Source organism: Tachypleus tridentatus, chromosome 6 (assembly GCF_004210375.1).
Source record: "Tachypleus tridentatus isolate NWPU-2018 chromosome 6, ASM421037v1, whole genome shotgun sequence".
Classification (NCBI taxonomy): domain Eukaryota; kingdom Metazoa; phylum Arthropoda; class Merostomata; order Xiphosura; family Limulidae; genus Tachypleus; species Tachypleus tridentatus.
Window position 1 is genome coordinate 152,106,132 of NC_134830.1, and position 14,347 is coordinate 152,120,478.

The 14,347-nt window shown below is 34.3% G+C and overlaps 1 protein-coding gene across 6 annotated transcripts; it reads right to left on the reverse strand.

The window, feature by feature from the left end:
- Positions 1-4,298: 4,298 nt before the first annotated feature.
- On the reverse strand, positions 4,299-11,904 carry LOC143254083 (ankyrin repeat domain-containing protein 49-like). 6 transcript variants are annotated; one of them, XM_076508829.1, is made up of 4 exons: positions 11,869-11,904; positions 10,491-10,584; positions 8,283-8,446; positions 4,299-4,843 (listed from the first exon to the last, which is right to left on the reverse strand). In XM_076508829.1, the coding sequence occupies exons 1-4, from the start codon at positions 11,887-11,889 to the stop codon at positions 4,508-4,510; spliced, it is 615 nt and encodes a 204-aa protein (XP_076364944.1). In that variant the 5' UTR covers positions 11,890-11,904; the 3' UTR covers positions 4,299-4,507. The 6 variants fall into 6 exon arrangements, with proteins under 6 accessions (XP_076364944.1, XP_076364948.1, XP_076364947.1 ...); XM_076508833.1 differs by lacking the exon at positions 11,869-11,904 and adding an exon at positions 11,649-11,794; XM_076508832.1 differs by lacking the exon at positions 11,869-11,904 and adding an exon at positions 11,244-11,281.
- Between the last annotated feature and the right edge of the window lie 2,443 nt (positions 11,905-14,347).

Below are 14,347 nucleotides of genomic sequence, written 5' to 3' on the forward strand. Positions count from 1 at the left end.
AACGGGTTCCAAGCTATATTAATTTTTGTCCCAAGTTATGAAAACCTGAATGAATTATTTTGTAGATACTGTAATTAAAGGTAGTTCATCTAATTTTTGTTCAACTCACTAACTGATCGAAGTAATTTTATAGTACCTAATATTTCAAAGTCCAACTTTAATCTCATCCACAAATCTCATTAACTTACTAAGAAACGAGAAACATATGTCCGGCAACAGTCAGGCGCAAGCTCTGTCTTTGTTAACCTGAGAAGGTCGAAACGTTGTTCTCGTATTTATTTTGGTAAAAGTGTTAATACCCGTTCCAGACACATTTTTACTTTAAGTAGGTTTCTTGTCATCACGAAAGAGAAAAGACCTCAGGACGGCTGGTATGGGTACAAGAAGCGTGTGTATATGATCTTGAATCTTTAAACCCCAAGGGAAACATTTAGTTTTAATTATTAACCTTCCTATTTACCACTAAGCGATTCAAGTAAATCCCAGTTTTTTGTTTCGTAGAATGCTAATTGTAAGGAATATTGTTAGCGCCATCTCTTTTTTGTAACATTTATTAATACATCTAACCTTTATCACTGCCATCAAAGATGTAAAGAAAAATATTCCAATAAGCCGAGCCACACTTTTCTGTGTTCAGAATTTTTTAAATTACAGGAGTCACTGACCAAAATATTATTATTCTTTCCAAGTCCAACGTCTTCACATTTACTGATGAGAAACAAAACAAAAAACAACATTTAACGCAATACAGACACTATGAATGACATCTGAAATATAACAACCAAAACTTGCAGATTTGCCACTTGCCCTAACAACTTTAACCAATTGATCATGTCTATCAGTGTATCCAACCATAGTTTTAACGATGGGCAATTACTTTAATAAGAGTCCCAAATTTCATTTCAAAAAATCAGGGTACAAAAAATGTTGTCCTTCGCACCAATAATTAAAAGATAGCGAGTCACTTTGGTTTTTCGGGTGAAGTACGACATGACTGTTAGTTTGCCGTTCTTTGTATTTGATGTTACACGGTTTGAATCCCTCTAATAGGAAAAGCGCAAAAAAATATTTGCTCTTTAGGACTGTACGTGGTATTGACTATAAAGTTTGATAGTGGCTTCAATGGATGATGAAGGAAGCATTGCAACAAGTTTAACATAATAATAAATATTTGAATGAAGTTTTTCCATCATCAAGTTTTCCCATATTTGATGCATTTATTTCATCTCTTATCACCAGCTATTAAACATAACAACTGTCTAACAATATGCGAGACAAAACTAAAGCAATACTATGTGCAGATATAATTTTACTATAATGGACGTAGCGTGTATCTTTCTATCTGTGTATGTGACACCAAAATAATAAATGCGGTGGCCCGGCTTGGCTAGGTGGGTTAAAGCATTCGACTCGTAATCTGAGGGTTGTGGGTTCGAATCTCCGTCACACCAAACATGCTCGTCCTTTCAGCCGTAAGGACGTTATAATGTTACCATTAATCCCACTATTCGTTGGTAAAAGAGTATCCCAAAGATAGCGGTGAGTGGTGATGACTAGCTGCCTTCCCTCTAGACTTACACTGCTAAATTAGAGACGACTAGTGCAAATAGCCTTCGTGAAGCTTTGCGCGAAATTCACACAAACAACGATAAATGTGGCATAATTTATGGAATGGCACCACAAACAAAAATCTATAACAAATTTACATTTTGGGTATTCATGATTCAGGCAATTAGAAAAATAACTAAGTTTGTACAACAACCATTTATTTGTCACATAACGCATTTTTAAATAAAAGTACTTTTCTCACAGGTTTGTTTTGAATTTCGCACAAAGTTACACGAGGGCTATTTGCGCTAGGCGTCTCTAATTTAGCAGTGTAAGGCTAGAGGGAAAGCAGCTACTCATCGCCCTCCCCGCCAACTCTTGGGATTGACCAAGACATTATAACGCCCCACAGCTGTAAGTACAAGAACGTTTAATGTGACGGGGATTCGAACTCGCGATCCTCGGATTACAAATCGAGTGCCTTAACCACCTAACCATGCCAGGCCCCTCACAACAACACCACGACTTTTACTAGAACTGTACATGAAGGTTTAGTTATATCTTTACTGACGTTTTTCAAAAGAGAGAACTTCTTTTAATATGGAAAACAATTACAGTTTATCTCAGCACAATATGAACAGTATTCCCGCGCTGTACTTCTCAGAAATGTTTTGATTTTACAAAATGTTCACTTTTTCAAATTTTGTTCAATGAGTCATGGATATTACGATTAGTAATTACTAGTGCAAACAAGGGCCCATAGAGGTCGTCGTTCGTGCTAGAAATACTAATTATAAAACATATACACATACTCTTGACATAGAACTAACAATCAGGATTCAATCACCTCCTTTAATTTCCCTGGAATTCTGATCTTGAAAAGTTACGGAACGAGTGCTTTGTAAAATCAAGTGGGTTTTTAAGCCTTTTTAAAACAAATCTTTTTTTTTTGCCTTAAGTTTTGATTATCCACGAAAATTCTCCTATGGTCAGCACACGAAACAAGTTTTTCCTGTACCTCCTTGGTTTACAGTATAGTGGTGTTGTGTTCATTCCTTGTAATCTTTCATATTAAACGAACTTGACAAACATCTTCACACACATTCAGCAAGTACAAAAACAGTCGTTACAAAATCTACCTGGAACAGAAATGCTTGTATGATCATATTTAAACATCTCAAACAGAGAAAAATCTGGAGGTTTATTATAAAACAAGCTAACATAAAAATAACTTTAATGTCAGCTTCTTCCATTGCACATTGTGTAGGTGCTGGAGCTCGAATCCAGTCTTTTTATCAACCATATTTTGAAGTTATGAATTAAAAACGTCAGGTGGATTGTGGATTAACATACAAGGAACTGTTGAAGCAAATCTCGCATATGTCAAATTTTTATCAAGTTGTTTACAATTTATACGTTTGTTTGTTTTTGAATTTCACGTAAAGGTACCCGAAGGCTACCTGCACTAGTCGTTCCTAATTTAGTTTTCACCACCCACTGCTAACTCTTGGGCTACTCTTTTCCCAATGAATAGTTGGATTGACTGTCAAATTATAATGCCCCCACAGCTAAAAGGGCGAGCATGTTTGTGTGACAGGGATTCGAACCCGCGACCCTCAAATTACGAGTTGAGTGCCTTAACCGCCTGGCCATGCCAGGTCCAATTTCTATGTAACTTCTTCAAAATGTTTTGTCTCAAACCTGTTACACTTGCTCATCTTCAGATTGGGAAAGTAGTGCCACAGGGGGACTGTGCTCATAAAACATTTTGTAGACCAAGAAAGAATTATAATACAATGTAACATCTTGGTTAAGGAAGAAATGTGTCTATTGGTCTTGCTACTGTAGTTCCACAAAGGTAATGTCTGTCTCTCATGTAAAAAAAACACAATGAATGATCTAAAGACAAATATGAGATATCATCAAAAATAGTTTTCTTACATTGTATTAAATAACAATTATGCTACATTTACTTCTTTGAAAAAACAATAAACTTACAGGTAGTGTGTACGTTGTATATTGATGTTTATTTTGATAAGTAACATGCTGTGGATTTATTTACAAGCATATTGTCGCATTACTATAAAATCTTCATATTACCTAACTGGCTTATACCATTAGGAAAACTTATGAGGTTATATGGGCTGTAATACACTTGCCATTATTTCCTTGTTAAATATTTAACTAAGAGAATCTTTTATTCTAGGATTAGTTTGCTTTGTGTACTCCAGTCTTTGCTGGATGACAGTTTGCTGTGTGTACTCCAGTCTTTGCTGGATGACAGTATACTGTGTGTACTCCAGTCTTTGCTGGATGACAGTATACTGTGTGTACTCCAGTCTTTGCTGGATGACAGTATACTGTGTGTACTCCAGTCTTTGCTGGATGACAGTATACTGTGTGTACTCCAGTCTTTGCTGGATGACAGTATACTGTGTGTACTCCAGTCTTTGCTGGATGACAGTATACTGTGTGTACTCCAGTCTTTGCTGGATGACAGTATACTGTGTGTACTCCAGTCTTTGTTGGGTGACAGTATACTGTGTGTACTCCAGTCTTTGTTGGGTGACAGTATACTGTGTGTACTCCAGTCTTTGTTGGGTGACAGTATACTGTGTGTACTCCAGTCTTTGTTGGGTGACAGTATACTGTGTGTACTCCAGTCTTTGTTGGGTGACAGTATACTGTGTGTACTCCAATCTTCGTGATAATTTTGTGAATGGTAAAAAGAAATTTCAGTACAAATGTACTTCCACATGTTTCTTTACTACATTAGTAATAAGAGGTTTAAGAATATTGAGGCACTAAGAATGACATGCATACTTTATAATGATACTTCATATGAATGCTCATGTGGAGAAAAAGGGTCTGAGACATCCTAAAACACACACATATATAACAAATTACACATTCATGTGAATCAAGTGATTACTTTAACTCATGATGATTTTACGATGACTTAACAAACGTTTAGGCTGTCATCAACCAGACGAAAAAGTTCTGCATGCGTGCCACTTCGTAATGCCACATCATAAGCGGTATCTCCTGACTGCGTCTCAAGCGTGCAGTCAGTTTCTGGCTGCCACAACAAAAGTTCTAAGGTGCGGGCACTCTTTCTGTGTGCAGCTGCCAGATGTAAAGCTGTTAGGCCTCCTTTTGATCTCGCATTTACACAGCCTCCATTTTGAAGTATCACAGCTGCTGCTTCTACATTGTCCCATCTGCCAGCACAGTGGAGAGGCTCCCAGTTGTCAGATGTTCTAGCTCGTACGTCAGCTTTGTACGAAAGCAAAACCTATAAAAATATTCTATTTTATAAAAATTACTACACAGAAATGATGACTACGTTCTAGAACTGTATTGTTCTCATAAAACTAAAAAAATGCTACAAGGTGTCCAAAAGACTGGAACCATAGACACTTCAACAGATTTTACAGAATGTGTTGCATATGCTGTCCTTGTAATTCAAAAAAAAATTTGGATCAACTTGACTTGCTAATGATTGGATAGCACCACAATTAGCCATGTATCCAAAACTGAGGAAAACTGCAAAGCACCCATAGTTTCAGACTTTTCAGAAACCCTGCATTCACCTAGATATGTAGATTTTATGTCTCTTCCATCAGGAAAAGGAATATGCACAACATTGTAAAGGAATATTAATCTTTCAACGTATTATACCCCTGACTGTAGTTTCGATCATCTCACTTAGTGATAAATGGTTGAGAAGGTGGAAACATAATTAGGCTGCGATCCTTTGAAATGGTTCAAGATTTATTGAGGACAAAGCAAGAAACACTGGTAATAGTAGGGGTATGCAAAGTATGATCCAATACAGTCTAGCAAGAAACACTGGTAATAGTAGGGGTATGCAAAGTATGATCCAATACAGTCTAGCAAGAAACACTGATAATAGTAGGGGTATGCAAAGTATGATCCAATACAGTCTAGCAAGAAACACTGGTAATAGTAGGGGTATGCAAAGTATGACCCAATACAGTCTAGCAAGAAACACTGATAATAGTAGGGGTATGCAAAGTATGATCCAATACAGTCTAACAAGAAACACTGGTAATAGTAGGGGTATGCAAAGTATGATCCAATACGGTCTAGCAAGAAACACTGGTAATAGTAGGGGTATGCAAAGTATGATCCAATACAGTCTAACAAGAAACACTGGTAATAGTAGGGGTATGCAAAGTATGATCCAATACAGTCTAGCAAGAAACACTGGTAATAGTAGGGGTATGCAAAGTATGATCCAATACAGTCTAGCAAGAAACACTAGTAATAGTAGGGGTATGCAAAGTATGATCCAATACAGTCTAGCAAGAAACACTGGTAATAGTAGGGGTATGCAAAGTATGATCCAATACAGTCTAGCAAGAAACACTGGTAATAGTAGGGGTATGCAAAGTATGATCCAATACAGTCTAACAAGAAACACTGGTAATAGTAGGGGTATGCAAAGTATGATCCAATACAGTCTAGCAAGAAACACTGGTAATAGTAGGGGTATGCAAAGTATGATCCAATACAGTCTAGCAAGAACCACTGGTAATAGTAGGGGTATGCAAAGTATGATCCAATACAGTCTAGCAAGAAACACTGGTAATAGTAGGGGTATGCAAAGTATGATCCAATACAGTCTAGCAAGAAACACTGGTAATAGTAGGGGTATGCAAAGTATGATCCAATACAGTCTAGCAAGAAACACTGGTAATAGTAGGGGTATGCAAAGTATGATCCAATACAGTCTAACAAGAAACACTGTTAATAGTAGGGGCATGCAAAGTATGATCCAATACAGTCTATTCAGTTTCATCCTCTAACTGGTTAATGCCAGATCTGACATGGTTATTACAAGTTTATTAAAATCTAATGACAAATTAAATTATGAAAATAAGGATCATCAATGACCAGTATTTCTCAGTTAGCAGGGCTGGACATCATGTGCCCCCACAAGGGGCACCAAAACTTACATTATATTTCTCAGCAGATGTTCTGTTGTAGATTAAATTCAATATAAAGTTAGCAGGGCTGGACATCATGTGCTCCCACATGGGGCACCAAAACTTACATTATAATTAGTAGTCCTTATCAATTAAAGCATTCATAACAACAATTTGTTTGTTTAATTTCCCGCAAAGCTACTCGAGGGCTATCTGCACTAGCTGTCCCTAATTTAGCAGTGTAAGATTAGAGGGAAGGCAACTAGTCATCACCACCCACTGCCAACTCTTGGGCTACTTTTTACCAATGGATATTGGGATTGATCATCACATTATAACACCCCCACGGCTGAAAGGACAAGCATGTTGGTGCGACCAGGATTCGAACCCACAACCCTTGGATTACAAGTCGAGAGCCTCAACTACCTTGCCATGCCCAGCCCTTACCAATGTTAAAAACATTTAATAATTGAAACAGCAAATAGGAATAATGTAATACTGGTGGACTTCAAATGATTCTAGAGGGTTAACACATATTAAGAAATAGTAAGCCAATGGAACTGCCAGCATAAATAATTTCAAACACTTTCTGACTTGAAAACACAACAGCAACAAGCATGAAGGAAATTTTTAATTTTACTTCTTTTGTAAACCTAAACTATGCAATCTTGATCCAAAAAACAGCAATTGGAGGAAAAACATTAAATTTGGTTGTTTTAAATGGATTAATGTAAGTAATATTTTTTGTTGGAAACAGTGGTATATTTAGGTAGGGGCTAGAGGGGGCTCAGCCTCAGGGTCAAAGGCTTTAATGGGGTCCCTTTGATAATTTTATTTTAGGTAAAAGTAAATAAGATGTAGGGCCCACAAAAATTAATAGCCACTGACCCACATAACTTTAAGTCTCCCACTGACTTGGAAACGTGAATCTTTAGGGAAGACAGTTATGACAAAATCACCATTTCTCTGTTACATCTTCACTCTTAATGTCTTTTTGATATTTCAAACCAGGGGTGGATAAAATTACTATCTCACATCTAGCATTTTGTCTTTCACAAGTCACTGCCCACCATGGCTTTAATTTAATTCCAAACTTTGTCACCTTGAACAGACGATCAGTTCTTGTCTCTCCATCATCCAGTCCAAATTAATTCTACTATTGAACAATTATACTAACGCTAAGGGGCTAGTACTTTAACTTAACTGGTAGAGCACTTCCTTGGTGTGGAAGAGATCTTGGGTTTAAACTTAAGACAAGGAACTAGATTACAAACAAAATGCCTATTTGGCAATGACTTGTAGAAGTCAAAAAATATGACTTGAAACATTGTTTTCATGCACCTCTAATTTCAAATCTATTGTGATTAACAGAAAGAACTAAAAAGAAGGATTTTTCAGTTAGTTACAATATTAGTCCTTTTGTTAGGCCTAAATCACACCTTAAACAGTTTATGATTTTTAATCTCACTGCAATACCCAGAATAGCACAGTCTTAGTTTTTAAAACAGTTTAGAAATTACATTCAATTTAAATTTTAACTACAAATTTTAGAAACTTTTTATGTATGAAAAAAAAATTTGTTTACAAACACCATTAAAAGGTTCTGTGTTCTCACAACCAATTCAAATGTATACGGAAAGTGTACATTTATTTTTGTTAGCCAACTTAGCTCTACTGGTATTGATGTTTCAAATATTTTAGTACGAGGTGGTAGTGATATCTGTAATATGGAAGTGGACTAAAGTGACTTATTTCAAAACAAATATGACAAGATTTTCTCACATTTATGGCTTCGACGTTATTCATGTAGCATGCTCGATGTAGAGGGGTGTAAGAATCAGAATCAGTGACGTTCACCAAAGACGGATCTTTTTCCAACAGCTCCTTCAGTTTCACAACATCATTTTTCTCAGCTGCTGTCAAGACTATGTCATCAAGGCTGTTTTCTAAATTAAAATCAAAACATCTAAACGAAAGTCAAAACAATGTCATTAAGACCAATTTCTAAATTTAAAAAAAGGAAACAATTGCACAAATACGACGTGTGTTATTCCCAAATAAGGTATATGGATTAGGATTAGATGCATAATACAACATCAGCTGAGTTGAGAATGGCAAAAACCTATTGGCAATTGGTCTGTTATGTTTCACAAGTGGATTATGTTCAGAAAATTGCAAAGACATTGGATAACGTACTGTTTGTACCAGTTCTCAACAACAAAGATGGAGAATGAAAGTTGAATAGATAGTCTAACACAGTTATGCTAGCAAGGGTCACACTTCAGTGACCATCTTTTTGGTTGAGCCAAATTTATGTACAGCAAACAATTGCAGTCAAGGATCGAGCATACTGTCCGTGCTAACAAGTCCACATCCTTCACAGCAACTACTACTGATGTGCTCACGTATTGTGAGGTCTACAATAAAGAGGTTGCAATATAGTTCATGTATTGTGAAGCAAAATACACAAAGGTGCATTACTACACTAACTTATAGTATCCCCCCTCCACTCACACACACAATAAGTTGATTATTCAACATTCAACAAACCTAGCTAACACTAAGTGACCAAATAGTACACACACTGGGTTAAATTATAACATGCAACAAACACAGCTAACACTAAATGACAAAGTAGTACACAAATTGGGTAGATTACTGGGTGAAATTAGAACATACAACAAGCATAGCTAACACTAAACAACCATCAGTTCACACACCCAAAGGTTACTGGCTAAGCATAGCTAACACTAAACAACCATCAGTTCACACACCCAAAGGTTACTGGCTAAGCATAGCTAACACTAAACAACCATCAGTTCACACACCCAAAGGTTACTGGCTTAATTAGAAAACTTCTTATTTTGGCATCAACTGTTTAAAATTACTTCTAACAACAATTGTAGCTTTCCTCTGGTTAGAGGAAACTTTGCTATTTCACTGAATCATTGTACCAACAGTTAATTTTGTGGTAAAAAATGAACGTTACCTAGGATCAATAAATATGTGAGTGGACATAAACCTTCCAGAATGACCCAACAACTTAAGCTAACCTCACCTGACCAACACTACACGAAATCAATTTAACAAAACTGAAAATGAAATGGTACACATTTCTCCTAAGATTGTCAGTTTCACGTATTTTTCATAAATAATATTAACATAGATAAGGAAATAGTACAAATACAAACAGGTTTTAGTAGAACAACACAGTACAATAAAAGCATACGTGGACTAAAAGAAAAAAACAATTATTAGGCAAAGAGCAAGTGACAGTAATTTAATAACTTAGGAGTCAACTAAACATTTTCATAACTTTACTATCAATGCTAAAACTAACTATATAAAATTCAATTAATAATACAATGATGCTAAGACTACGATAATAATAATTAGCAACGACATCATTTAATACTGTATCCTGATTTGGTTTGTTTAGAGTTTCATGCAAAGCTATACAAGGGCTATCTGCACTAGCCGTCCCTAATTTAGTAGTGTAAGACTATAGGGAAGGCAGCTAGTGCATCACCACTCACCCCACTGCCAACTCTTGGGCTACTCTTTTACCAACTTCACAGCTAAAAGAGCTAGCATGTTCATTGTGATAGGAATTTGAACTCACAACCCTGAGATTATGAAATGAGCACCTCAACGCCATGCCACGCCTCCAGGAAAAATATTACAAAAGATGTATACATATAGGGTAAATTCAAATGACTCATTGTGGCTATTTATCTGGTTAATTTCAAATGTTTCACTTCTAAGGCCATGCTTCATTTATTTTATATATTACCACTGACATAAACACAATACTATATATATTTAATAAAGTGGAAAAAACAAGAAAGAATTTATAAAAAAAAAATACATTTTGTTTCTACACTTTATGGCATAAAATTTTCAAAGCTATAAGTGAATCTCTACTGATTTTATTGGAACGTTCAGACGCTATTGTACAAATAGATTTAGTTGTAGTTACAAGGTCCTTACCTTCATGCACTGATACATCTGACTGTGAGCTCTCAGATTCTGAATTTTCTTCAGACATTATTGTCACATTGTGATACAAACAACTTGTTTTATTCTGAAACATTCAAAGATATTCAATTAATAAAGTAAGGGTAAATAAAATTGCTATTTAAATATATATTTAAATTTAAGATTAGAGAAGTAGCATTTATTATTATAAAAGTTTTTGTTGGTGAAGAGAATTTTTAAAAAGTTTACTTACAAAAAAATAAACACTTTAATAATTATATGGTCATATTTATTTTACATAAATTCTGAAGTTTCTCTGTTAAATAAGAAAAATGACGTAACAGTAGAGCCGAGTCACAAATACAAACACATACAAACCCAAAATCTTATGAAAAATTTCTATTCAAGTACAAAGTTAAAAAATAGCAAATATATTTCATCAATACAATAATAGGTATGTATATCATTCTTCCCTGAAACTAGCGTGAAACAAAACTCAGGAACATAATAGCACATATAATAATCTGAAAAACATAATATTACATTAACACTAACAGTACAAAATGAAAGAAATTTTTCTGGACCACAATTATGTTACAATATAAATCAAATTTTAAAGATAAAATAATCTAAAATTAGCACAATCATTAACAATAAATTAATAACGAATACAATTATGTACAGCAAGACGATTAGAAGTATTCGGTGTAATCAATTTTATATAACAATTAAAAGTTCATTGAACTTTAAGCATCATTTGGATACCTCTCTCAGCATTACTTATAACAGCGACACCAAATTAAAATTAAAGAATATAAAAAAATTAAACATACGATTATGTTTAAGAGAATGACAAAGTTAAATAATTTCAACAAATAAAATGTAAAGAATTTTTAAAGTATTAACTTAATATCACACATTTAATACAGCAAAACAAAAGTTAAAAACAATCGTTATATACTTTATAACTATATAACAGCAATTATGTAACAACTTGTATTAGAAACGCGACTAAAAATTCTACAATAAATATTTATTATAAATTTATAAATAGAATAAATATATGGAATACATATTTATTATATAATAAATAGTCTTTATTGTGAGCAAGAAACAGACCACAAGAAAAAATCTACTATGGCCAATTTATCGTACGTCACCGGTACTTACTTCTATACATCTCTTTAAGATTATAATACACAGACAGGTCTTACATCGACCCTTACAAATAATACAAGACCTCCAATTGGTAAGAGATGTCACTTTACGTAAATTTTCTTGTGGTTTGTTCGTTTGGAATTAATGACAAAGCTACACGGTGGACTATCTTTGCTCTACCCACCACAAATATCGAAACTAAATGTTTGGCGGTGCGAGTCCGCAGACTTACCAGTGTGCCATTAGGGGGCATTTTCTAGTAGATTTATTTGTTTCGGTAAAAGTAACAGTATTTTTTACACAATTGAGAAATTCATTAAATTTATAAAATCGATTTCTTCCCATATCTACTTTATTTACTATCTATTTATAAGCCTATTTTTCCAAACAACATATGCACGAGTTTTATTTTGTGTGTATTATAAACAAAATTACCCAAAGTTGAAAAATATTTCTTATCAGATGATTTCATTCCTCGAACTTTGATTGCTTAGATAATATTGTTTTTTAACAGTTTGAATAATTAAATTTAAATTATTTATAAAGTGTTCATAGTAAATGAAATTAGTTTGAAATTAAAAGACGACTCTGCAACAACAGGGATTTTAAATTATATTGCATATTAAACAAATTATTTACATTAATTTTAAACTTGCCTTTGGAGTGCCATAAATTTTAAACGACGTGATATATAAAATATTTCTTTTTGTGACAGGAAAGTCTGAAATAATGGGAAATGAAAAAAAAAAAAAAAAGCGACGATAGAGGTTGTGTGTGTTTTCTTATAGCAAAGTCACATCGGGCCCTCTGCTAGAGTACCGAGATAGAGTATTGTTCAAACTTCCAATGAAGTAAATTATTTTTAAAAACAAGTACCACTTATCTGACATTTGGCATAGACGTCGGATTCGAATTGGTACGTCTGCCAAATATTAAAGTGAAGCCAAATACCATTGATTTCCTTCAATATTTTGCTCGGAAAAAATATTTAATCGTTTCCTGTGTATGTTAAGTGATTTTAAAACATTTTTATTGACTTGTTATTGTTATTCATTTAAAGTTGTCCCTTCTCAATGTTTCGTATTTCCAAATGTGCCTGCTAAGTTAAATATGGTAACTAAATGTTTTTAATCTACCATTACAAGTCTCGTTTTTATATTCAACCATTTCGTATATTTTATACCAGCTTTAGCGATATAAAGACTTTTAACAATTTCCATTACTAGTTTCCGTGTTGTAATGGCGGTAACACGTGGTACAGAATGTCATTACGATAACCTCATTCTAATTCCTTTAATTCTTTGTTCTATATACGAGTAGGTAATGCCTACTTTGTTGGACAGCATATTGAAGTAACATATAGCGTCTGGATTAAAAGACTGGCACAGGAATATCGTCTGCTGACCGAGAATGACGTTGATTGGATGTAACAATTAACCAATACTGTGAGAGAACAAAACTCACGAGGTAACAATTTCAACTGGACACAAAAGCGAGCTTACCTGTTTAATTATAGCATATTTTTAAAAGTCATTTCTGCAATCGTTTCATTGTGACTAGTTAGACAGAACGTTAACGAGCTATTCTTTGAACAAGTAGAAAAAATCGCTCACTCGGCGAACGAGCAGTTCCTTGATCTAATTTTAACACTCCTCCTTGGCTACTCGGATATCCACGCTGCTTTGTGCGCGTGTGTATCTAAATAAAATTTACTTTCACTATCCTTTAAATGTATCCGATAGGTGTACTTCTCACTCAACTTCAAAGTCAGTCTAGTTATCGACAAATGAACTCTCATATTTCTTGATCGAATTTGCGGCTTTTGCTTTTCTCATATAAAATCTCCTACCAAATTAGGCTTATGAAAAATATTTAATATGTTGGTAGGGAGTTCAAAATATTGATAATGATATAATTATAACGACATTTCTAGATAAGTACATTTCTCTCATTTATTTTATGATAAAACTAGAAATATATATTTACTTGAAAACCTTTTATTATTGCAATATGTCCAACTAATTTTTAATAATGTGTACAGTAATGTAAATAAAGGATTGTGTTCGGCTAAGGATTCTTCTACAATAAGTGTTTGCGATAAATTCGACAATAAAGTTACAGTACGCATTCCATTTCTTTTTTTTAAATTATACATGTATATACAAACATTCTTTAGACTGTAGATATCATTAGTTGTACCTTAAATACAATACAGTTTCCTTCTTGTCAAAAATGTACTTAGACCTGTTCAACTGTTTCAGAATTCAGTTGATGAGATAAACTATTTTTATTGCAATACTATCCATGTATTACGCTCTCGCACGAGTTACTGCAGTTGTATCCTAATCCTCAAATAAGCGCCTGCTTTTCCTATTCCTTAAAACTATCTTCCTTTTGTCACAGTCCACACAGGCGGGTTCAATTAGTTTAGAACACCCTTTAACGCGATGATTTATTCTCTATCTCTTTCAAGCTCTTAATCTCACTATAACTTATCAACTTTCAGGCCAGACCATTCATTTCCAAGACCATTAACTTTACGTTTTCTTTTCTCCGACTAAACTTCTCTTTCACTTGGCTTTACTTTTACTCTCTCTGCTTATCTTGTCGCAACTACTTATACGTCTGTCACTTAAACTTTCTAGAAATCCCCATAACCTTGACATCAATGAATAACAAGCTGTATGCAAATACTGTTTTCAGTTTATATA